This window comes from Xiphias gladius, chromosome 4, assembly GCF_016859285.1.
Source record: "Xiphias gladius isolate SHS-SW01 ecotype Sanya breed wild chromosome 4, ASM1685928v1, whole genome shotgun sequence".
NCBI lineage: Eukaryota > Metazoa > Chordata > Actinopteri > Istiophoriformes > Xiphiidae > Xiphias > Xiphias gladius.
The window spans coordinates 5040553-5068011 of NC_053403.1; the positions used below are offsets into that span (position 1 = coordinate 5040553).

General features: G+C 38.0%; 1 protein-coding gene across 5 annotated transcripts in view; it reads right to left on the reverse strand.

Moving 5' to 3' along the window:
• The window catches only part of tbc1d32 (TBC1 domain family, member 32), a 78620-nt gene that overhangs the window by 24167 nt on the left and 26994 nt on the right, over positions 1–27459 (reverse strand). For all 5 annotated transcript variants that reach the window (XM_040124963.1, XM_040124962.1, XM_040124961.1 and 2 more), the window contains exons 24-29: positions 22669–22791; positions 20833–20941; positions 17911–18004; positions 17702–17827; positions 13749–13832; positions 2429–2498 (exon numbers count right to left, since the gene is read on the reverse strand). In XM_040124963.1, coding sequence (XP_039980897.1) covers positions 2429–2498; positions 13749–13832; positions 17702–17827; positions 17911–18004; positions 20833–20941; positions 22669–22791 — 606 coding nt within the window. The remainder of the gene's footprint in view (positions 1–2428; positions 2499–13748; positions 13833–17701; positions 17828–17910; positions 18005–20832; positions 20942–22668; positions 22792–27459) is intronic.

Genomic DNA, 27459 nt, shown 5'->3' on the forward strand with positions numbered 1-27459 from the left:
CTGGAAAAACTTTGCCTGGTCTGATGAATCTCGATCTCTGCTGAGGCAGCAGATGGTACGGACTGAATTTGACGTTAACAGCCTGAATCTATGGACCCAAAATGCCTTTCCTTCATGCCGTTTTTTCTAGACACACTTTGGGCCCCTTAATACCAATCGCTCATCGTTTGAATGCCACAGCCCGTCTGAGTATTGTTGCTGACCATGTGCATCCCTTCGTGGCCACAATTTACCATCTTCTAATGGCCACTTCCAGAATGATAATGCACCATGTCACAAAGAAAAAAAGTCACAAGGTCATCTCAAACTGGTTCCATGAACTTGACAGCGAGTTAAGTGAACTCCAGTGGCCTCCCCAGTCACCAGATCTGAATCCAACAGAACAACTTTTCTGAGGTATATCTGTGGTAAAACGGGAGATTCACAGCGTGAATAATATGCAGAAATTATATGATGCAGTCATGTCAACATGGACAAGAATCACAAAGTTAAGTTTCCATCATTTGTGGATTCCATGACACAAAGAACTGCGGCTGTTTTAATACCCAGAAGGACTCATCAAAGCTGTATTCAACAAGTACAACATAGTCAGATTTAGCCCAGCAAGGCTGACACTTGTAAAGTCAAGGATTAATTATACATTCATGTCCAACAACTTTTAATCCTATAAGACATGGTGCTCTGTGGGTAACGCTCACACCCTGTGTTCTGTTGATGGCAGAAATGCAAACATGACACTATTATTTTCTGAACATCTGAGCCATTTTCTGAAACTTGCGCTGCAAAGCTCCCTTCAGGGAAGGTGTCGAGAAAAAGTTATATCCAGTACGTAATGTAGCAGCGGGGTGTGACAGAAATGGGCAGTGTGAGAACAGTCACACCAGTCAGAGGACCTACTTATGGAAAATAAATTACAGACCAAGTATTATGCACAATGGCTTAATTAGACTGAAAAAAAACCAGTAAGAGAACAGTTACACACCTTTGGCAGGTGCAGGGGTTCAGTACTAGGAGCAGAAGGGAATATTATATATATAATATTATATATTATAATATATATATGTGAATATGGCAGCATGTCATAGTGGCTTAAAGGTAAAAACATGGTGTGGTAAGACAACCTTATCTCGGCTTTCAAGTCCACTGAAAAACACATCTTTGTGGGTTGTGTCCTTCAGAGGATCCCGCTGCTGAATTGGGAAACAGAAAATCTCTTCTTGTGGATGCACTGCTTTTCAATCTCCTAACCGTCTGGAGGAACTATTTTCTCTATTTCTTCAACTATGGCCTTTTCCCTTTTCATCTTTGATGCACATTTGTTGAAAAAAAAAAAAAAAAAAAAAAAAAAAAAAATTCTGAGGAACTGAAACCAATATATGGGGCCATGTGTATGAATGGTGTGCGCCATACACACAAAAAACATGCGAATACGTTGTCACCGGAATGTGTATACCCTCTCACATACTACGAACATACATACCACGTTTCTACAGAGCTCAGTGTGATATGACAATGTATTGAGGAGTAGCAGCACTACATGATGAGGCTCACAGGGCAGCTCTGATGTCATAGTGAAATTTCTGGCTGTGAGTGAATGAGCTGATCGGAAAATGGAAGTGGAAGTTTAAATACAGGTTAATGGTGGAGAACATCTGTGCCTCTCTCATGAATGCATTATTAGCGTCGAGAAATTCAAATCAAATCAAGAGACTAAAATAGTTACAGACTTCCAGGTGAGGTCGCAAAAAAAGGCATGTATGGAAATTTTATGAATTTAAACAAAAATAATTCAATTTACATTAACAAAATCAAATTTTAAATGTGACTTTAAATTAAAAAAAAAAAAAAAAAATCCATGTAATGCAAGTCTTGTTTTGGGCAAGTTATAAGAGCAAATACATGTGGCATACCACTGTGCCAAAGTACAGCGTCACAGAGCCGCTTCTGTGACTCTTGTTTTAATTTGGAGACGGGTGGAGGAGACAGAGGTAATCGTATACAAGCTAGTGATTAAGGCTGTGTCTACTATGATCCATGCCTAATTATGAAGTAGAAATCTGCAAGCACAATTCCATAATGGGTGAGGTTTATGAATCTGAACCATAAATATGCACAGCTACACCGTATAAATCTGACAGAAAGAGTGTTTGTGCATATTTCTACTTTCTACATATACCGTTTATAATTTGACCCCTTTTGCCGTTCATCTTTTCCAGTCAAAAAAAAACAAAAAAAACAAAAACAAAAAAACTCTTCTGGGGAAAAGTAGTAGATACTTCAATTACTTAAAAGATACCTGCTGTTCAATGAGTAAAAGAGCTGAGTGAAAGAGTTTGTACACAGCGGGTTCATCATCCTAGGCTGCTGCTGTAAGAAGACCATCTTACCAAATAAGGGTGTGTGAGCTATAGAAAAATACTTTACATACCTGAGACAGGTGTTGATTCCCAGCTGTTCCAAAGGTGATAATACAGCACTCTTCACACTCTTCTCCTCCGCTGTAAAATAACGCAATTAAAGAGGAGAGGTGGTTATTATCCAGCAAGGCAATTCCCACAGGGGGAATGAGGATGGAGGTTTTTTGGGAGAAATACTCCCCAGACATCACTAACAGGGTGCATTACAACAGTGGCGAATGGAAAAACATGAAAAAAGATCACGACTTGCTACTTTCAAGGCACTACAGATGTGCTGTTGTGCTAGGTAATTTTGGAGTTGGCAGTTTTACAGCAGTCGTTTGGCATTTAATTGTGATGTTTGCGAGGTACTGTGGTACCAAGGTAATTTCACTAACAGCCAGCCATGGGGAATTTCACAGCAGCCTTTTGATGCTTTAGACCAGCGGAGTCATAACTCATGATTTTGGGGATGTGATGGAGGTTTTGGGAAAAAAAAAAAAATTGCATTATGAAATTTTGAGCCTTGTGTGAAAGCTCCTTGTCTCAGGACTTAATCTGTAGAGTTGGGTCCTACAGCGAGATGATACAGCAGCTGAAAATACTGTAGCACGGCAGCTTTAGAGCCACATGCCATAGCTTTGTAAAGGCTGCTGAGCTATCACTCTCCAGCTGCTCTCATGGGCTCTTACTTAGGACCATTAAGTGTGTAGAATCATAAAAATATATTAGTTTTTGAAGTTACAGTTGTAATTGTTTGGAGAGAACGATGAATGAAGCAATAACTGCAGAATTGATATTTTGTTTTGGGAGATGTTTCCACTGCCTCCTGACTGTGGGGAAACAGAATATTATTGCATTTGTGCTAATGGATCCCTGGCTTAGGACAGTTTGTGGTAAGATGATGAGGAGAATTATTATCCTGACAACATCAGTGGCAGGGAAAACTTCAAATCCAATTTACAGACTAATGGGGCAGAAATATACCAATCCGGCCTCAACATTAAAGCCAGTTACCACTCTTAATGTTGTGTATGTGTGGTTATATGTATGTGTGTTTATATATATATATACACACACACACACACACACACACACATTAATATATAGATACATACATACACACATACACATCTAATCGTAGATGGCACTTTTGCCTCTTTTGAAATTCTCCACTCCGTACAGCGCATCCACTCCACTTCCCTTTGTCTCAGACATTGCCTTATTCAATCTAAAGTTTTACATCATATGCATTTCACGAGAGAGAGAATGTCCAAATTTTATACTAGTGTTGATCCTATGTGTATTAGTTGCCACCTGAAACCAGGCACAATGGGGCACATGTTTTGGGAAGGCCCATCTTTGACTATGTTATGGGTTTGTACCTTTGAAGCCTTCTCATATACTGTATTTGTCTTAAAACAATTGAACCCAACCCAATTACTGCTATTATGGAATTCCCAGTGAGGTTGAAGACATCAGTAAACCCCAGTTGTAACAAAAAAAAGACCCTTTGCTCTCACACGTTTAATTAATAATTTTATTTATTTTTTTTATCTTATATATTGTTATGTATTTATTAATACTGTTATTATTATCAGCAGTCTTATTCTTTTCCCTAAATTGTTTTGGTTTTTTTTCTTTTTTTTTCTGGGATAGCCAGGGAGGGTGGGTGTGTGTGCATAAATGTTTGTGTACATTTTCTGAAAAACCTATAAATAAAGTTTTAAAAAAAACATATGGTAGCTGTAATCTACATATCAACGTGATAATTCAGCATTGTTACCCTGGAAAAATCAGAGTTGGGCAATGTAGATTAATAACAGGGCATCAAATCTTGAATTAATTGAAAGAAAATAGCTCTTGATGAAGGAATGAATCAGCGCCAGGACAACTAGCTCTGTATTTCCTCTCTCAACCTTCTTTCCTCACATATTAGCATCTCTAAAAACATCTTACTGATGGCAATTACTGTCTAATGAAGATGAAATCTCTCTTGTTGTATTTATTCCCTCCCTCCCCACTCCTCTCGCCTCCTGTCTCTCCAGCATTGTGCCATCAGAGTCTATTTTACAGTTTGTAATAACTATAACCACAACCGTTTAACTTTGTTAAAAAGAGTCACTGCTGAAAGATGGCACATGCAACGTACCTCTGACATTAGTTGTGACAATATGTTCTTAATTACCAATCAAAGCGACTGTGAAAGTAATGAAGAGTAATATCAGGAATCTAGGGCTCTGATTGGATTCAGCTGTTGTCTCCAAGTCAAGAGTGAACTTTCAAAACACATTTATTTCTAATTTAATTTACATGGATGTATGGGTGGCACAAGTAAAGTTCCCATCTACCGCTGCAAAGAACGGGACAGAGGCCACAGCAGAAATAGCTGCGACAAAGACTTCAATAAATATGGAACTGAACATTCCAAATATGTTGTGAAGTGAAAAGAGGAGGAAAATTCTGCCAAAAAGAAAAAAAAATGAAACCAAAAGACCCCAGACTGTTAGTGTGGGAGACAATACTTCCTCCATCTTAACAGTGAGTATGGGAGCCTCTAAAGGATGTGGGTTGATCCCCTTTTATCAACCTCTTCATCCATAACTGTCTGTTCACAAATCAAACACCATCATAAAGTTTGCGGACGATCCCACAATACAAGGTTTTGATCACTAACAACGATCAGACGCGCCACAGGAAGGAGTTTAAGGACCTCAGAGCTCTGATGGCTACCTTGCGCCCAACATCGGCAAGACTAAAGAGTTTATTGTGGACTTAAGGACGTCTAAAAGCTGCTGAGGTCATCCAGGTGGAGGTCTCCAGCTCCTGGGTGTTCACATCTCGGAGAGCCTCACCCAGTCCCTTGACAACTCCTCTGTGCTAAATAAGACACAGAACATCTCTACTTCTTGAAGAAGACCCAATTTTCCCCTAAGCTCTTGTTCAGCTTCTACCACAGCATGAAAGACAGCCTCCTAACAAACTATATTACAGTATGGTACAGTAACTGTTCAGCTACAAGCCCGGTAGCATTGCAGCAGGTTGTTGAAAACTGCTCATTATCCAACTTGACACTGCTTTTCTGTAAAAGGTCACAAGCCAAAAAAAGTTGTGAATCATAGGTTTAGTCTTTAACAATGCCCTGTATTTTATAAACTTATCAAACAGTGTGTAGAATCTCGATCTGAAATGTAAGTAGCAGCTGCAGCTGTGAAATAAATGTGGAGGACTATAAAACCAGGATCTCCCTCAGATGCGAAGTGGATATATTTTAATATATTTAAAGGGGACATGAAACATCTGTGTTATGGCACTGGTAGTGCCAAAAACCAGAAAAACCACCTTGCCAAAAATGTGATTTAAAAAAAGTTGTTACAACCACTGATATAACAAACTTATTATCGTAATTTCTACCTAGCTATCTGGCTAGTGAACCTCCATTTTGGAGTGGCGTCATTGCCTACGTAACGGGGTTGTTTGGTTTCCTTTGGCCAGTGAGGACAGTGAAGCATTTCTGAACCGTAACACTAATTTCCCTTTGGGACCAATAAAGCACTCCATCTATCTAGTACCTTTCTATTAATGTCTGGTTTCTATTCTGGTCTTTACTTTGATTTTTCTGTTTTTACTAGGTGCTGTAATAGGTAATAGTTACAAGTCCTAGTTTTTAGAGACTGATTATCAACTGATAGTATCTGTTGTGAAGTGGCTGCTGTGTGTTATTGCAGCCCTTAACCAAAAGAGGGCTCCAGTGCAGACTCAAACTGTTATCTTCAGTTTTTCTCTTTGTTTAGCAAGTTGCATAACCTTGGAATAACAGGAACTTGCCATCATACATATATAATGCCAGTAAGGTTGTAATTTTTTTTATCTTGTGTTTTTCTGGTATTTTGCACTGACTAAAATACTGAGGAGAAGGCACTTTAACCAAAGGTAGAATGTGGTGAAAAAATCTATTTAAATTAGGATTCATTTGAGAAAGCATAGATTGCCGTCTAGGCTATTAAGATGTAACGGTCGCATAAAAGGTGCTCTCTCTTTGTTTCCAGTCACCCAATTTCGGCAGGCAGGTGAAATAAATGAGATTGCTGGACAGCTGCCTTCTGGAGTCAGGGCCATGAAGGGTGAGGAGATACAACTCAGAACACTGAACTGACAGAGGTTAATACTTGGCAAATGAGTCCGCTCTCTCCAGACAATGGGAGCACTCAAGTAGGGCAGAGTAGCTGAGGCTGTAGCCGACGTCAATCAAACACACACACACACACACACACACACACACACACACACACACACACACACACACACACACACACACACACACACACACACACACACACACACACACACACACACACACTACATGTAGCTGGAAGATTGCAGAACTCAAATGGCAGATTGCAGATTGCAGAATTCAACAAAACCCTGACAAGTCCCTGGTCTCCTCAGAAACTATTTGGTGGGAGGAATATTAGACAACAAATGGAATAGCTGTGTGTGTGTGTGCGCGTTTGTGTGTGAGAGAGAGACAGACAGAAAGAATATGAAATAGAAAGGATACCTTCATTTTAAAGCAATGAAGAGATGTAGGCTAATATGACAATTTCAAAACAGATTCTTGGTGTGATGCTGGAGCAGTGAAAGACCATTTTTAGGCAGATCACATTTTATACCACAACTTCTTTGCAATTGTACTAAAGATTTTATTAACAGGTCTGAGTAAAACAAATCGGTTATATGAGACTACTTATCGCTTGCTTTTAGAACAAGTGATGTTCTTGCATGTCTAAGATTATTTATTATTTACCTTGAGTTATTTTGTTATGGGTCTTTTCCAAAACAATGTATAGCCATGATACATGTGACCTGCAAGAATTTCAAGTTAACATAGCCCTCCACTGAAAAATGTGTTTGGCTTATTGTTACTTCATTGGGATGTCTGACCTTCACAGTGCAGAATGCCCAGAGTTCGACCCTAGAGGGCAGTTTTCACCTTCATCTGCTGAAGATAGAAAGTTTCTCTTTAACACCTGTGTGTACAAGGCTGACTTTATAACATCACATCTATTTTGGAAGAGAATTGTAATCCAGTATGTAACTTACACAAGTTTGATGCGGAAACTTGAAGCCTCCAGTGCTCATAAATTACGAATGGACTTTTCAGTGAAGTAGGAGACATCATATGTCCAGTAATTAAATTTATTTCAACCAGGTAATTGAAGTTTTTTGTGGAAAGAGGAAAAAAAAAAAAAAAAAAAAAAAAAGTCACACCAGACATAAAATCATTATTCAAGCAGAGTATTTTTACATGTCTCTCAGGTCTGAAGGAGATCTTCAAAAGAAAAATTCTGGTAGTTTTCAACTTGGGTCTCTCTCATAATTGCGGCCAGTCTGACTAACTTTGCACTCGCCAATTCAGCTGTAGAATTTTTGGAATCACAGACTCTGGCAAAACAAGTAAATTGGGGAAAGCAGCACAGACCTGCTAAAGTTTGCAAATAAACTTCAATTTTACATAAATCATTCCAAATGCTTGTCTCCAAGTCCAAACACAAGTGAACAATGAAAGTAGCCCCCTGTTTTGGTTTGACGTCAGTTCTCATTTTGTGATTGTAATTATACAAATTTATTATGATTTTACTTTATAGCTGATTTTTTCTTTTAAGTTAGGTGTCTTGGTTTCTGCCTAAAACAAATTGTTTGCAACCATTCTTTATTCCCTGTATCCCGGTTACATAATGTCTTGCACTGTGAATTAATACAATTTGACGGAATTTTATGCATCATTTTTATGGTCTATTTTTTTTGTCCTGGTCAATTTATAGAACAAAGTATAACAAAAATACCCGCAACGATCTTGTGTGTAGAAATCTGGGAGAACTATTCCCCGTAAATATCCTGCATTAATAAAATTACGTAAATGAGTCCGGCTGATGTCTAAAAATGAAGTTGAAAATATAAAAATGAAGCCATAAAGTGAAAAGAAAATCAACAACATTGAAGTGAGTGAGTGAACTTAGATAAATAAATCATTAATACAAACACTCAGAATTAAGATTCATCAGTGTGGCCTCAGAGGAGACATGCCTCTGTACTGACTGACTCACAAAGACAGCGATGATAAAAGACGTCCAATACACTGTGGGGAAACATTTCAGTCTTCAGTTGAAAAAAGAGCTAGCTGACAAGTCTCTCTCCTTTCTGAAAAATGCATAATAAATAAAAAGCCCACTGAACACATATCTTTTAAAATTACTGCCACATTTTCAGAAACACAACAGGCAGACACTGCTTTTATTAGCTGCCCTCTAGCCACAAATGACCATCTACCAATTCATAAAACCTGATCCCCCTAAATTCTTTCACTCTCACGTATTCTCTGACCTGCTCGACTTCAATAGCTTAGGGACATTCGCCTGAATACATAAACATACATGCTTACAAAGCCTGTCAAATTCTAAACAGTATCTCAGAAAATTGCATTTCTCAGGCCTCGATTCCGACTGTAAATGCTTAATATACCATGACCATGGAAGTGGCTCTTTTTTGATGAAGCTGGCAGGTTGTGGACACAAGGTATTAAACCACAGGACAACCACTGCAACACTTATGTCTTGTGCAACATAGCAGCTAACTCCTACAGGGAACGGTTTATGTAATGTTATATTAAAATGTTGATTATATATCATGAGATCGTATAGTTTCTAGAAAGTCAACCGAGAAAAACTGTTTATGGATGAAATATCTACCCAGGGAAGTCTCGTCCATTAAATTAAGTACCTGATAAATGAAACTAAATATATCATAAATAAAACTTCATCAAATTGATGCAGAAATCATTTTGAAATTTAATATTGCAGTAATTCAGTCCTGTTCACTGATTTGCAAAATTATCCAAAAACAAACACAATCAGAAATATTTAAGAAGTACTGTAAATACCACTATTTCTAACAATGTAGAAAAATCATCGACATCTGACAAACCTATATTGTTTCATGTTTACCCCATATTTGGAACAAGCATCCAGAAAACTTGTGGTCTGCTTCAACTCAGTCCTTTTTAATTCAGGCTTTCTGTTTGCAGCTGCCTTTTCCAGATTAAATCTGGAGCTATTTACTCACATCTTGCGCTGCCTTGTAACTTTATTCTTTTGTTTATTCTTTTAATTTTATTGACCTTATGTTTATCTTCTATTTTAGTTTTAAAATACTTTTATAATCACCTTTTTACATCTTGTCCTCATATCTTTGTTATGTCTTATCTAAAGCACCTTGAATAAATAAAAAACCCGCCTTGCCTATGTTGTCAAATATCCCATCTGTACCTCCACCTAGTGAAACAAATCTTTGTTTTTCAGTTTTGAGCAGCCATTGTAATAATGGCACAATGTAAAGGACTTCACCTTCAACTCTCATTAACATATATAATACAGTAGAATCAAACTTAAGAGGTCAAAAGACTTTAAAAAAGAAAACTTAAATATGTGTCCACTGCATTGCACAAAGTTCATTTGTCAACCCTAGAATTCTACTGAAGTGATTAGATCAACTAAAGCTTAGAATACGTTGTGCATTATTTCTGTGTGTAGATAAAAAGATGGGAAACAAGGAGATAAAATCTTTACAAATTGTTAATAAAATTCTACATTTAGAAGAGGGATATAAAAAGATTTCAAAGATATTAAAATATACATGAATACCACTGAAGGCTATAATCTATAGAGGAATAAACATCAATTTATCACTTTAAGGTTGAGGATGATGCATTAATCTTTTCAGACAAGACGCCATGAGAGCAACAGCTTTAAACTTTTAACACAACTGTTCAACTACTTGGTATTCGGACCATTTTTATGAGTTCTAAAAGCTAGGCAGGACACTGGTCATATCTTTAAAGCCTAGGGAGCCAACTACCCATCATAATCAGCAGATGTCATTAAGGACAGCTGATTTTTTTTTATCCTCCCCTCACTCTCAGTCAGGCGTCCAGTTTATCCTTTCACTTGATGACTTTTTGATTTGCAAAGAGCCGTCGAATCAAAACTACACAGTTTTCTACAGGAGAGGGTGCAGTGTTGTAGCTAATGTACTGTTAATGTTATTTCAGTATTTCACACCAACTTTTTTTTAATAGCTTAAGTGCCCTTGCTGGCTGCAATATTATAGAGTCATATTTAGTGTTTGAAGCTTAAATGTAATGTGAAACCACTATTATTGGACTACATGCGCTATTTACCTGGGACATGAGTAACAGCTGTAACAGTAACTCTCATCTTTTGTTTAATATGCCAGACCGACATGGCCCGAATCCACGTTTGTTGCGATTTGACACAGCTGATATTTGATTGCATTTTTCAGATCAAGTAAATATTTAATATTTATTAACATCTGGCAAGAAAAAAGACTTTTTTTTTCGACACTCAGTGCAATAAAACAAATACTGTTCAAAGGGTTTATATTGTCATTATGTAGAAAAGCCATTACAGCAGGCAATTCATTTGCATAAAAATCAATTAAACTGCAAAAGTGAGTCAAATTTAACGTGTTTGAGTGGCATATTAATTGCTGGAATGTCTTTACTGCTGAGCAAGGTGCTACTAGCTATGGTGACAGTACTCACAGTAATACTAATCGTTGCTTGCTCACAGGTAAAAGCCTGCTTATTCTCCATAATAAAAACTGCACTCTACCACATGACCTTCCCTGACACAACCTTTACTGCACCTCACCTCCTATTTTGTAGTTCTTGTAAAGTCACTCAATTGAAAATAGCGTCTCTCATTGACAACACATAAGTCACGATCCTAACTGTCCCTACAGTGTATAAATGTGTTCATTTCTAAATCCCAGTCTGGGAAAAGCAACTGACCAGATGACATCTATTTGCTTAATTTCTCTCCTGTTATCATATTGTTCTCCTTTTTTCTCACCTTTTGCTACTCGCTGTAGTTTCTGTTGCTGTACACCTCTTGCCTTTTTGCTCTACATAAATACATTAAAATTGTATTTGACTCTCTTTGTCTGATCCCTGCATTTTGGGTTCATTGCTTCTAGCGCTTCAAGCAGTGACGGTCTCATAATTATAACAATGTTACTAATCTGTGCAGATGATTTCTCAGAAATTAAAACATTATTTGAAAAGGGGGAAATGGCACCGTTGATTAATCTCAAGTGTAGTTTTTCATTGTTTTCCCTGATGAATTGATTTCAAGCACACAGCACTGAGACGCCTCAATCACTGCTGAGGCTGTGATTATTTAAAGTAATATAGAAAATGTCATGGTAAAATTCATTAAACATAAAGAAAGTATTCACTTTTACTGAGTGATCTCTTACTGATGGGATTTGGCAGGGGATTCGTTGTTGCATGTTAGCATTAATGCCACTTTCTATTGTCAGGGCAACTTGTGAAAAGTTTTCTAGGTGAAGGGCGTGATGACGCCATGATCTGACTTAACTTCATTTTGTAAAAAAATGTGTAAATTATTAGCATTTCATCACCTTTAGGAAAATTAACATTTTGCAAGATTGGGTATTCACTAATTATAGCTTCTCGTTCTGGCTTCTATCAGTATGATCGGCCTGTTTAGCCCACTGGCTAACAAACAAGCCAGCCTACTGAAATCATTCACTTGTTTGATTTGGGAAACATAACAAATTCTATCCTGGGGGAAAAACTGCTCCGAAAATTAGGAAGAATTTCTCCACGGTTTTTACCCCCCGTCTGTCAGTCCACAGAGACCATACCCAACCTCCACACAACACTGAAGAGGTTTGTTAACAAGTGGACCAACAGTATTCAGTACCCTCAATATCTCAAGACAACTCTCATCCATCCCTAATGCGCCTCAGTGACCTCCAGCGATGGAAATATCGCCAGTCAGGGGCAAGAGTTTCCTTACCCTGCTGAAAAACCTTCCTTTCCTGAGTCATCTGACATCTTGCCAGAAGCTGAAGTCCTTCAGACCTCCTGGTACAAGTCCCTTGAGCTGACAAACTAGTAAGACTTCACTAACCCATCCCTGCAATGTAGGAGAACTTCCTCTGAGGGTGGGAGTTTGAAGACCTTGCAGTCAGGGTCAAGTCATGTCAAGTCAAATCTATTTTTCTAGACTAAAATCAAAAATTTTCCTCTGAGGGGCTTTACAATCTGTACAACGTATTATAGTCTCTATCCTTAGACACTCCATACGGGTCTTCTACAACAACAGCGTACCCCCCCCCCACAGTCCTACCAGCTGAGCTCAAGTACCCCTTCATCCACACCACCTAATAAACCAACCTCATAGCTGGAACCTAATTGGTTACTGTGACAATAAAACACACTAAACATCAGCCTCACACAAATCCATAATCTTATCTTTGTATTGTTTTTAGGTGGAAGATTAACACAAACATTACCATATTATCATTTCTATATTAAACATTTGCTGAGCTACTCCACAATCTTTCAACATATCCCCAGCAAGTGCAGAAGTACGTCCAGCGATACCACATACCCCTGGTTGGGAATCACTGCTCTACAAGGTGATCCTAGTTCACCCCCACTGTACATCCGAGTGTACTGGGTCAGCCCCCCCACCACCACATGACCTAATGCACCACCTGGTGGTGATGTTGTCAGGTACACCCAAGTGTCCGAGGCATTTCAGCACAAATCTGATGATAAAGCTTCTTTGGCGTTAGTGCAAGAGGAAGAACAACACCTAACGCTGGGTGTCACTAGTTGAATTCCACCTCCAGTTTCATAGCCAAGGTCCAGTTCACTATTACCCTTGCCTTCACCAGCCACATGACATGCCACACCTAACCTGGTGGGTGGTGGACCCACATATTTTTTGGGTTGAGCCTGAGCACGCCCCACTGGCATAAGCCTGGCCACCATGTGATTCCTCAGTGCTTGACTTGAGAGACCGAAACAACACATCCCCAGAGTCACAGTGGAAATACGCTCCAGCAAAATAAGATGTTGATAAGTCTACTGTGTGTGTGCGTACATACATACACATACATACATACACATACATACATAGGCACCACAATCAGGCAAGATGTATGCAATTTGGACTGAAAGAGAGCTCAAGAGGACCCCACCACTATAATTTGTAAATTATGTAATGGTTAAAACAATTGAACTATTCAATCATTTTCCGAAAAAAAACCCCAAACATTTAAATGTCATTTTCATAATCCAGAAAGTAACGGGAACAGAGGAAAAGACAGAAGTTAGATTTATGTCCAAACTACAAAGAATCTGGCTTGAACCAGTGATACACAGAGTTCCCCCCCAGTTATTTTCCTTTGTCTAAATTGTCAAGAAAAAAACTGAATGTGTTGCTTTTCTGCACTGACCTTTGTACTGAGCCGGAGAGAAGAAGCACTCTGTGGCAGAGTTGGATAGTTGGGCCACAACTTTCTCCAGAAGGTCAGCCAGCACTGAAGAGAAAAAACAGACACATACCTTAAATCTATCCTGGAACAGCTACAATAAATAACGATGTTCAAAAAAAAAAAAATAAGAAAATACTCACTTGTAAAACATTCACTTGTCATATAGACAGTTTAGAAATGTGTCAGCATTACATCTAGGATGGATACGTCTCAAATGCAGAAGATAATGAATCCGCTCAATTTATGGCTTCACTGGCCCCGACTGTCCCCGAGTAAAACCCTGAGAGCGTTGCTTCTAGTGTCATATCACATTGCTATGCAAAGAAACCACCCACAGTCACTGTAGATCTAATTGCAGAAATAGAAGGAAACCCTGGGTGATGGAGGCTTCTTGTAGAGGTTATACAGATAAAACAGTGCTAGTTTCTCACAGCACAGTGGCCCAGGAGCAAAGCTGAGATTGCACGGACCTGTTGTTTTTGCATTACTTTAAATTTACCTGTAATTATTAGTGAAATTATTCAGTGTCCTCCTTATGACAGTTCAACAAATGCTACTGAATCTTACACCAAGCCTCGTCATATTTATGATTTTAGATTTACATTTATTAATTTGGTTTACAATTTTCCCCAAACCGACTGTACCTCATTGTACCAAATGATGTACAATCCAAGCCACAGCCCATCAAGGAGAAGCCACTGAGAATTACTGCCACAGTGCTCAATTTCAATTTTTTTTTTACCGTTAGATAAATACGTGTTAATTGAGTGACATTTAAAATGTAAGATGTTTTCAACATGGTGTTTCTTAAAGATATTTATTTTTTTGCACAGAAATACAATACCTCATTTGAAATCTCAGAGAATTATTGTCACTTATTGTCAGTTTCTTTAATTACAAATATACAGGATGTTTGTGAACATCAGCGAAGCCTAGTTTATTACACCCAGCTGAGGTTCATGCAATACAACATAACAATCCTGCAATAAATCCCAACTGCAGAAAGGTTATAATGTTCATTGTTTGTTTAATCTGTTTTAGAGAGGTGTTGATTAAATTTTATGGTCATTTTGGACGCTGTAGTTTGCAGTGCCGTTAAAGCACTATTATACAGTCGACCTTCGGTGATATAAATATCCAAATACTCCTTAATTTGCCCTTGCACGTACTAAAATGCAAATATGTAGAGTGACAGCACCACTTCTGGTCCACTTGAAACTCTAGATTGCTTTAAATTAACATATTTAAAAATTGTATTAGGATGTAATTTTTCATTCATGTGTAACTGCTAGTCAATGACCATTGATAGCCACTGCCTACTCAACAATTGCCCTTGGCTTGGACACGGTTAAAGCTAATTACAAAGGATCTTCTCTATAACTTGAGGAAAGACTTTGCAATTGTCACCCTAAGAAGGTTAGTTATATCACAAAATACTAAATGCATAAAAAAAAAAAAAAAGCAGATATCCTACGATGGCAATCAAGGATTTCCATCATTTCAAGTCAACTCTCTAAAAACTCTCACATAAAGTGTTAAGTGAAATAGGATGTTAGTGAAGTCATGTACACGCAACTGCTTAACATGTAACACAAAGTGATGAATCCCTCTGTAATCAAACCAGTGTGGCCTTACGATCATTTCACAAGCTGCCAGTTCAGAAAATACAATGAGCGCTGATCACAACTGCTAGCAGGATTCAAAATGCAACTCCGACTCTGAGCTCTAGTGAATGCATCTCATTGACATGCTGTTGAGGGAGACCAATTAAGCAATCAATAGGCTGACAAGATAGTGAGGGATTGAACATGCAAACAGTTCTAATCATGGGCGTTTGATGAAGAGATAGTATAGCTAATCATTTTCATTTTGCAGCTGAATAGTGGCCTATCAAATACACAAGTGCTAATCACAGCATCGTCATACGCAGGGCTGGACATAAGTAAATGTTCAATAAATTGCCCAGGCATTGGGTTAGTTTAGTAGTCAGCCTATAAATGGTACAATTTCCTTCACTGAATGTTTCTTAAAAAAGTAGAATGCCAGGTTTTGAGTGATTAATGACATGCCGAATAAAATAGCACTTCTGCAACAAAAGCTCCCCAGATAAATCTTGATCATAGTCTTCCAGTGAGAAGCCTTAAATGAGCACTGGACAGCAGAGAGTGGATGCTTTCACAGGCTGAGTTCAACCTTGTACTGATGAAAGGAAGCAATCACTGTACAGTACACCCATTTATGACAAGATTGTTAGCCATCCTTCATTTGAATGTACTTTTGTCCTCCTTGAATCACCCCTATTTACTCCTACGTAGGAAACGTAGGCGCCAGTGCCATTTCATAGAGACTGTACGTGGCAGCGATGATGAGTTCTTAAAAAGGTTCATGGACATTAGATCAATGTAATCTTTCTGAGGAGATGCGCATGGTGCATATGCAGCCCAATAGAAGACACCAACAGATAGTGGTTAATTACAGAATCCATGGCGACGTGTAGTCAAATCGTATCATATGGAATTATTTTTTGTTCCTCCCATTATTATTCCTATATTTGTTAAAACATTTCCACGTGTAGCTTTATAGGGAGCTAATAAGAAACTGATGTTATCAAAGACTGAAGTTACGTGTTGTTATTTCACACTCAACTGACTCATTTGAGTTTGTGCATGCAGTATGAACACGTAAAAGGTGCACACATTCCTCCTGCATACTCTTTACAATAAATACTACTTGTGTGTGGAAAACTGCATTGTTGCCATTGCACACATATGTATCGCTTGTATATCTGGCCCTTGGTAAAAAAAAAAGTCTGGACACAACTGCTGATGAGCCCACCAGGATGCGACAGTGAAACTTTTTTGTCTCTAGGACCCATATGTTGTTTTAACCCCAGGCTCAGAATAGTGCACTCATGTTAAAATCAGATTGCACAAACCATCTTGGGAGGTGGTTGAAAAGGTATAAATGCGCCCATCTCTCCAAGACGCATACATAATGCTTACTCCTCTCAAGTGTAAATACGTCTGTAAATGGTCTGTGAAGGTAGCCTCCACTCTACAGGGTCTGATAATGGCAGCTAAATTTACACTGGAATTATACTGAAATTAGATGTCACTCTCCATGCTGCTTGAGGCAGAGAGACAAATGGCTCCAGCAAATTCAACAAATAGTCAGACAGAAGATGAACAAAGCTCCAGCTGCGTTTATCTAACTTCTGATATGTTCGGCGTTTGAATTATTTGTGGTTGAGAGAGTATGGATATGTAAATAAAAGATGATTAACTTGTCTTGCTTGTAGTCTATAAATGAGATTCATAGTCATTAGCTTGCTAGCTGTTAATGCTACCTATCAATTGTTACAACTAAAGAGCTAAAGTGCATAATTTATTCCTCTGGTGTTTGTGGCATTGTCTAAACAGCGTCAGGTGCATTACCATCACCATCACCACCTGGGTTGGGGTGAAATTTTCCCCTGATTTGTAACCAAAAGCTCAACTTCCCAGAATTGCTTGTGGAGCAAACAAAATAAACAAAAAAAAAAAAAAAAAAAAAAAGTGCACTCTTCGTGACCATTTGATTAATTTTTCTTTGCTCATTGAAGCATTTATTTCAGTTAATCCTAAGCCTTTATTTATTTAACTTTTTCTCATAAACTTATTTTTTTTAAATGTTTGAAAGCAAATTGCTAGTTATTCTTCCCATGCTTTAGTCATCGCCAAGACTCATTTGCCTTTACAACTTGCACTTCTGCCCAGGATATACACTGTACTTGTATAATGATGTATGTGATAAATTAAGATTGATTTGAGACATGTTATATCTATCTATCTGCTATATTATCATTATGCTACTAGAAGTTAGAAAATCCTGGCTACAAGGCGAATCCACAGCTACCCAGTGAACTAGTAGCTTACCCTTTCCAGTTAGGATGTCCGGTTTGGAGGTCATGACTCTGCAGTACTGCTCACGGCAGATTACCATCCAGCTCTCCTCACTCTCTGTGTCTTTAGATGATGCCAGAAATGCACTGATCTCAGAGTCTGCACGAGGAAGACAAATCAAAGGTGAAAGATCATGATGATGCACCAGTTAATATCAGCAACTTCAGCAACATTCCTCTTACCCTGTGAGTTATGGGGGTTCTTTGGTGGGTCCAAAGTGTAGCAGTGGGGTAGAGGGTAGCTTGAAAACATGGGCCAGGGGTAAGGATCTTCACCCTGGAGTGAGCAGATAAAGAGACTCAGTTAATTACTTGACCATCTCATTACACTTTAGTGGAATTATGCTGTGGCGGTGAATAAGACTACCAGTCCTTTTCAAACCCACATGATTCATGAGAATTACATTATCGTCTTTGATTCATCTCTGCACTGCTCTGACTAGATAGTTGTTAACATTTGTTTGTAATTTATTTTACTAAAAAAACTGATGTGTTTGATCACAGCATTTTAAAAACACTGAAAACTATGAACAGTGTAGTGCAGTTAAATATTGACTTGTAGATGAATTCATTACCGGGTAAATATTAAGCACCAAACTGGTAGCAGTTCATCATAATGCGTGTTTGTTTATTACCTCCGCAAAGGAGGTTATGTTTTCTTCCATGTCTTTTTATTTGTTGGCTTGTTTGTTTATTTGTCGGCAGGATTATGTAAAAAGGACCGAACCCATTTGCACCAGACTTGGTGGAGGGATGGGACATGGGCCAGGGAAGAACCCATTCAATGCTGGGACAGATCCAGATCGTTTACTAGGAATTTGACTTTTTTTCTCTGAAGTCTGGTGTGTGCTGTTTGACATTGGCCTTGGCAGAGGTATGCGCTCTACTGAGTACCATTACTTGTATGATATCAGTTATTTCCTCCTATCTATTTTATTCTTCCACTCTTCCTTCATTTAATCCCTTCTTTGTAACCTTGTACTTAAGCGTGGCATTCATTACACCTGTCATATCTTATTTAAGAACCATAACTTTTCAGTCATAATTCAGCATGTGAAAATAATGTTGATGGGGTTTAGATAGCAGGCCTCTTTATCCAGTTGTCTGTGCCCTTCTCTCATGATAATCCCTGCTGGTATTTCAGTCTGCCACTCAAGTGATGTGCTTCTCTGACGATCTTAGAAAAAGAGGCACCTGTATGTCCTGTATTGTGGGTAGGCACTGAAGACTGCAAACAATCCTTATACAGCTTTGAGACTTACCGTTGTAGGGAATAACTGCGAATGCATACACGATGCACATAATTATTATTATCGGATTGTTGACTATTTAGCCTTTTCCTAACTTTTTCCAATTAAAATGTTCTCTGTGGGGGTATCATTTTTCATCCCTCTCCATCGCTCCTGCACTGTTGTTGGAAGCCTGATAACAGGACAGACAGGCAGGGCGATAATCCAGGATTTTACACATAATGAGGTAATGAGTCCAAATTCCCTTACAATCCCCAACCAAAAGTATTTCCAAAAAGAAACTCAATTCCACATTTTTTCAATTAACTTTTCAATTATATCTTATGTATATGTTTATTTCCCTGCATTATGGTCTAAATGTTGTTTCTCTATTACTATGTAATTTCATTGAAAACACAATTTTAATTGGATTTGAAAGAGTCAAAATTTAAGATATTCAGACAAAAAAAAAAAAAAGATCAGAATCAGCCTTAAGAAAACATTGTGTGCAGTAACTGAGGAATCGCCAAACCAAATTCCTATTAGCTAAGTTGAAGTGGCAATAAAGTATTACATCTTGTATCACAGGACATAAACTCTTTTTGACATCATGTGAGCCCCCAAATTCTAAGAAATATGGCCAAGGAAATGATCTTAGTGTGCTCAGCTACAGCTATAGTCCTGCACACAGGGCACAATGTGACTGACAGTTTTGGTCACAACGTCACCTGGTGAATTAGTTCTTTTATGCATACTTAAGTTTTTATAAAAACATGACCATGGAGCAGTCTTTGGGTGCTCTTGTCCCATGCAGAAGTACAAGAAAACTAACAGTTTAACTATTGGCAAATGAAATATTTGAATTAGTATACAGTGAAAGTCAAGACATAACTGAAAATGTTTTCTTATGACAGACACATTGAAATGTCAGGAATAACCATCGTTTTAACACTGATGCTTCTCTCCATTTCTCACAGAGAATGGATTCAATTTCCATTTGTTTTGTAAACTTCACACAAAATAAGTACTTATTTAACAGGTTTCTGCTTCTTGTATTCTCTACAAGTATCAAGATGAATAAGAGACCTGTGAAATATGAAGGAAACGCACACTAAACTAATTTACACTTTCCCTTTTAGAAATCGCTTTCATATCCTTCCCTTGACCTCAGTGAAAATGAGTTCCTGTTTTGCGCTCAGTATAAAAACATAAATAATTTATATCTATCCCAAAACATGCTCAGTAAATAAGGCTGCAGGTTTCAAACAAAGACTGAAGTCCAGTTGGTAATAAGTAGGACTCCTTTGATCTGTAATAAAAATACAAGTACAGCAAAGTCAGACTGGAAATGGATGGATGGGTGTGTGTGAGGTTTGGATCATGAGCACAGTGAAGACTGAGTTAGAGTTAATTAAGAATAGTGAAAAGGAAGATTAAAAAGAAACAGACCATTTAGTCACTACATACAGTGGAAATGTTAATTTTCTATTATTTCACAAAGGTTTTTGCACTCAGTTCTGACCAAAGAAAAAACAAGTGGACACTGTGAAATAATGTGATGAAAAGCAATGGAACTGCATGGGCCCGATTAATGGTGCTGCAGGTGTTGAATCGTTCTGTGGAGCTGTTCAAAAGGACCAACAGTTGAGAGGATTCAATGTGTTTGTCTTCCCCAAAAGATAGTTGGTTGCATTCTTTGCAGACTGAAATGTCAATAAAATATCTGTCCTGTACAGCCTCACACAAATGAAACTGTTTTCATGGTTGTATGCCATTGAAGTGGTTAATAAAAATAGTCTGTTCACAGCTGACAAAGAAACAAAAGCACCACCACAATTCAAAACCAGGTTACAATGAAAAATTAAGCAAAGCTGACCTCTTGCAGGGCTCGAGGAGGAAGCCTTCTTTCAGATGGACCTCCCACCACGCTCACACGAACCAGCACATGATTTCTCTCCACTGATAGACTGTCTAGGATGAACTTCCTGCGAAGGCAGAGGGGGATTAGACAAGGTGTAAAAGGAACAGAATTAAAACCGAGATTTCGTTTCCATAACACTGCAACCACATCACTAACACTTAAACTTCCCCAATTTAGTGAAGCTCAGACTAGTCTTTTTGAAAAGTAATATAAAACTTTTTGCATATAGTTTGAAGCCTCTGAATGACTGCAACTATATCATTGTTGAAAGATAAGTGAAAAAAAAGAGAGAAGAGAGAGAGAAGGCTTCCATGTTGAATTTCAGATCAGATCAGAGAATACTCCAATTATAAAGGCACTTTAAGGTTGAAGGGTGTCAGCTTTGGTCGATAGTTCTTATAGCTGAGGCAATTTGGACTTGGAATTGGTAATAAAAAGGCACTATCTTCTTATACCTTGCTCTTTCCAAGAGCCTGTTTGCCACTAAATGAAATTTGCATACACTTTTCAGGAAGAAAAAAAAAGTCACTTCACTCATGGCTCAAACAGCTGAAGTAAAATAAAATGTGCCCTTACAAAGTAGTTTTGGTGAATTTGGGTGTCATTGATATTAAAAAGGTCAGAGCAAAAAAGAAATAAAGATAGATAGGGGAAGAGAGGAGAGTAAAAGGAAAGAAGAGATGACGATAATGGGAGGGCGAGGGGAATAGAGGGCAGGAAAAGGAGATGGGAGGATAAACTATCAAGTCATCATTCTCCAAAATTGAGCCAGCACTCCGACATGCATTGTGAGTTGGCATTTCTGGGCCATTTCCATTCCTAACCAATAGCCAGGGCTGTGCCATCCATTACAAAAGAGAGAAGGGCTCTTGAACACCCATGTTCGGAAATGGCCTTTTAACTTTCTTTCTGCTTTATTTCATTTCTTTATTTGTGACAAGGCATACAAACGAACAATTTCTCATTGTCAGCAAAGATTAAATTTGAGAGTGTTCTGTCATGTCAGGATGATGCACAGCGGAGTAAAAAGCCTTTTCTGAATGAGTATGGGAGAGAATGACTATGTGAGAGTTGAACATGCTTGATGTGAAAGCTAATGAAATGTCTAAATGTCTGAAATAACCTCCTTCAGTTCAACTTGCTCTGGCAGAAGTAAATTGAACTTTCCAGAAAACACACTTTGACATGACCCCTATGGATTTTCTAGACATTTCAAAGTACAGGAAGAGTATTAAAGGAATAGTTCAACGCTTTGGGAAATATAATTATTGGCTTTCTCTTCAAAAGTCAGATTATAAAATCGATATCCCTCGTGTCTGTCTGTCAAGAACATAGCTGGATTCATGATGTGGTCAGCTAAGCATTGCACTTTAACATCTAGCCTGGTTCTGTCCAAGGTGAAAAAAATGCCAGCTAGCACCTTTAAAGCTCAGTAATTAAAACACTGAATCTCATTTGTTTGAGCCATTTACAAACAAATGAAACAACGGCATTTTGTGGTTTGAGAGGGAAGTTAGGTGCTATAACTATGTCCAAGCTAACAACAGCTAGACATCGCGCACAGCATCACAGACTTGTCAAAGTGAGGTTGGAAAGGTTGGTATGCTCATCCCTGTTCAGGGCAGAACTAAAGTCATTTCAATTACAAACTACTACTTTATTTTTGCAAGTTATAAAAGGGCTATTAAGTTAATCTCTGCCAATAAGCATCAATGATAAGATGAACACAGAAGAATTAATTACGTAATGGACAAACAATACATTTTAGAGTATGTGATTATTAGTTCATACCCCTCACTGGTGTCTGGCTCAGTGACGTTCTCCCTCTGATTCTGCAGCAGCACGGAGCAGATGTTGTACTGGCTCTCCAAGAGCAGAAATGAGTCCAGATTACAGCAGAGCACACTGAGCAGTCTTTGGCAGCACAAACAAAAACAGAGAAATTAAAATACAGAAAGGACTGGCATTGCGAGATACTGTAGCAAAACAGAAGCACAGAGCACTGTCTGCTAGTGCAGGATCAGTCAACACCATTTTTCTCCACCAGCTTGCTGTAGCCAATTGTAAGCTTTGTTAAGTAGGTGCCCTTGCGAAAAGCTTCACGGTCCATTTTCAGTTGCTGGTAATGACACCAGGCTCAATCTGGCTCCAGTGGCATTTTGAGACTTTAAAGTGGCATAGAAAACTAAGAGCCTGAGACAGCTCTTTGTCTTATATGGTCGAATATCCATGTGAGTGTCACCGGTGTGCAACATTAATCACAACAACCTTCACAGCCTACCCCTGACATTAATTATGTCAAAATTGGTTTTGCATATCAGGTTTCTGTCAAATTGGTCTTCTCATCATGTCAGATGATGCCAAGTGGACTATGTTCTTCTCATTCAACCCAGATCTTCCTACTTTTGATTAAGCTAGTGAAAAGAAGAAGTGTCTATGTATGAGAATGTTTGTCAACATTCCTCTGTCTGTTTTGGAAATCTTTAATAGTTTATAACATTTTAGGTTTTTAATCTACTACAAACCCACCAAACTTAAAGCTGCAGTATAGTTACACATTTTCGGAAATGTTCTTATTCTCTGTCTTGCCGAGCAGTAAATGAGAAGACTGATACCACTCTCAAGTCTGTGCATTAAGTATGAAGTCTAAACTAGAAGCAATTAGCCTTACATAGCATAAAGACTGAAAGCAAGGTTAAACAGCTAGCGTGGCTTTCTCCAAAGTTCAAAAATACACCAACAAAACACCTCTAAAACTCACTACTTAGCACACTGTATCTCATTTGTTTAATCGTTATGCAAACCTAAACGTAAAAATAACAACCTGTGGTTTTAAAAGGGAGTTGCATGCTGTAACAATGACTTGAAGAACTTACAGTTTACATATCTGTCTGCCCAATTCTATACCAATGGTGTGTATTGTTGAAATTTTTACATTTCTGTTTGCGTAAGGTAGAGTGAGTTAACATGCTACACTGGGTAGTTATTTGGGCAAGCTAGCTGTTTCCCCCTGCTTAAAGTCTTTATGGTATGCTAAGCTAATCATCCTGGCTCATGCTTCAAACAACACACAGATATGAGAGCGGTATTGATCTTATCTATCAGCAAGAAAGGGAATAAGCGTATTTCGCAAAATACTGAGCATATTTTTTTTTTTTTTTTTTAAATGTAGACGTCAAAACATGGAATGGTTCTATTTATCCTCCAAACTCACAGCAGTCAACACAAAAAACACAAACGCTTGGGATATTTTTATCAAATGGGATTATCTTGTTCCATTAATGACTAATTGCCAATTACCCGTAAAAAGAAATTACTTAGCTGACTGAGTCCGCAAGGGCCCATTAGTCAGCAGCAGACTAAAACGGGGCACTAATACGGGCTGCAAAGCAGGGGAACGCGGTGAGGACGATTCGACCGCTTCTGTTTGAGCTTAATCGATAGCATAGTTTCTGACCTTCTTTTGGTTTTCTATGCAGATAGGCTGATGCTTAAGGTCATTCATGTTTTAAAAGATTAGTAATAACTGTTTATTTTACTAATACTCTGACCATTAGTAGTACATTACTGTACTTTTTGGACAGTTTTATGTAGGTGCAAGTTCATTTCCTTCTCCATTATCACTATTAATAGGGGACCACAGTTTTTAAGATAAGACATCAAAAGAACAGTGAAATGAACAGAAATGTCAGAGCGATTTTTTTTAACATTTAAAAATCTGTTTAGAATTACCAATTGAATATCAATGTCACCAAACGTCTTGGCATCTTCTGTGTGTGTTTATTGAATGTGTTAGTCCATGCGGAAAAAAAAAATCTCCCCCTTTAAGTAGGTGCTTCATTTTTCTGATGTGCTGGGCAGTTGCTTGGACTCCTGTTTGACCGACAACTCTATTCACTCATTCTGACAGCAGCACAGTAGGAGGCTGCGACTGTCAGGCCTTCTGACCCCTCTCTGATTGAAACATAGAAATAGGGAACCACACCTGTCTCCAACCTTGCTGCCTGAAGGAGTTTTCATTCTTGGGTTTGGGATTATCTTTATTACCAGTTTAACGGCCGATTATTTTCTCGATTAATCACTTGGTCTATGAAAAACGATTCTTCAGTTATCAAAATTATAGCAAATTCATTTTTGTTATCAACAAATTGATTGATTGACTGTTTCAGCTTCATTTCATTAATTTATTTTTGAAGGTTGTAAAAGGTTGTCAGTTATGGAAAGACTACTACCAAACTTTGCTTTCCAAGATGGTCCCAGGTATAGACAGGACTCGAGTGGCCTAACATAACCTTTGACAGCCATTATTTGAGGTACAACACTTTAAGGAAGAATTGCTGAAAACAGATATCATTTAATTGTTGAGCTACACTAACATGCAGAATTAATTTCTCTACTTTTTTTCAAAAATTGTTAGTAAGTTTATAATTTGCCACATCATTAACATAGTTTCTCAGCAAATAATTACTGTAAATACACTGAGTGGTCAAATGACAAGGCAAAATAAACTGCATAGTTAGGCACAATAAAATGCATAGTTAGCTTCCTAGGAGGCCAAACACCCTGATGTGGGTAATGTACAAACACTAATGAACAGCACAAAATAGGACAGTGGGGCAGCACTACTAAATTGGCATAAACATGAGTTTGAAAAAGTAAAATTGGGAGAATAACAAAATGAGCAAAATCAGTCGGATTGATTATAGATTATTTCTAACACGCAAAATCCATTTTGTAACATTTGACATTTATATTCAAATTGAACTCAAAGATTAATCTCATCTAAGAATCTAACTTGCTATAGTTTTTAATTCATGCTGACCAGGGATATGGTTCACTCCATCTAAAGTTGACAGATAACTACTCCCTTAATTATGTACCCACACGTATCAGAAGAGTTATGCATAAACCAATTAAAACCTAAGAGCCATCTGCTGGCCAGTATGACTGATGATCATACCGCTGATTGATTAGTCATGCATGAGGTGAGATGCAAATGGTCAGCAATTCGGTTGGTTTAGAGCGTGAAGTCAGGAGACCTGTTTAAATCAAACAATATAAAAGTATCAATATTTATATGCTGGTGATCATTTAAATGTTGCAGTTGTGAAAAATATAATAATTAATCATAAAATCATTAAAAAGGTGCAGTAATGAAAAGAAAATCTCTGGAAATGTAGACCTATGGAAATCATTTTCCATAGGTTTGTGGAAAAGCCAAAAAGTACTAAATCCCCCAAAATAACTGTTCAAGTACCGACAAAATTGGTACACCACCATTTCTACAACACTCTGTACAAATGAAAGCAAGTGCTTTATGTAAATGATCTGCAGCATGGAAAGCCCACAGGCTTTGCATCACCAAAGTTCAATTAGAAGCTTCATTTGGGCCTTAACAGTGCATGCAAATCCCAAAATACCATAAAACTTTACTATACCGTGAGGAATCTTAACTTTTTAATCTGTCATTACTGAGCCTGAGACAAAACAAAGTAATCGCTCACTTTTTCATCCATTTTAGGGTAAAAATCTGTCTTGTTTGATGCCAGAGAATAAAACTGAAATATTTATCTTCTTTTATTTATTCTTAATCCATTTTAATCTAGTTTACTTTGTCTGGGGGGGGTGAGATGACCACATCTGAACTCTGTGGCAGTTCAGAATTATTTTGTCCTTACCAAAGATTTTTTCCTAGTTCTATAAAAACTGTCCCTGTCGGAGCTGTATCGTCTGTGCATAATCTTCATCCTCTCTGAATTCCAGATACAACTAGAATGGCCCTCAGTAGAGCACATGCCTCCGCCGAGGCCAAATATTGACAAAAATATCATAAAAGGTCTATTTCGCAATGTCAAGGAAAGTGATTTAAAAAATTCCTGGATCCGGCACTTTAAATGGCTCCGCACCATAATTTAATGGATTCTTCCCTGGTTTAGTGCTTTTTGCGTAATTCCTCTGACAAATAAACCAATGAACAAACAAACATGGGTGATCACATAACCTCCTTGGCAGAGTTAAAAAAAAAAAAAAAATCTAATCAAATCAGGTTGAAATGTGTGAAGTTATGTAGCAGCACACACGTTTGATGTGTTTAGGGCCATCAATAGCAGAGAGAATAGAGTAGATGCATCCAAACAATTTAGACAGACTGGGGAAAACAATGCAGGGAAGAGTGCTGGCTACCATGACAACAAAGAGGCTTTTAGCAACAAAGAAAAGGGCTGAGGGATTTAAGCTCATTAGCTTGTGAAGATCAAGAGGGGTGGAAATTGTGACATCTTTTTTTTTCCCCAAGGGGGCTGTGCTTCAGGAATGCTCAGTGCATGTTTGCTTGACAGTGGTGCTGGTGATTAGACTTGGGTTGAATATGGTGGGAAAGGGTCAAAGATGATGTGACATAATGCTAGAGTGAAGTCCAAACTTGATTTCAGATTGCCAATTGCAGAATTGGTACAATTTCATCAAAACTGTAATAGTTCAAACCATCTCCTGAGATTTTATTCTGATGGCTGCTTCAAGGATAAGTTTAGCAATATTTATATTGTTAATTTTTTGTCAACAAATCCCATGAAAAGACTAATA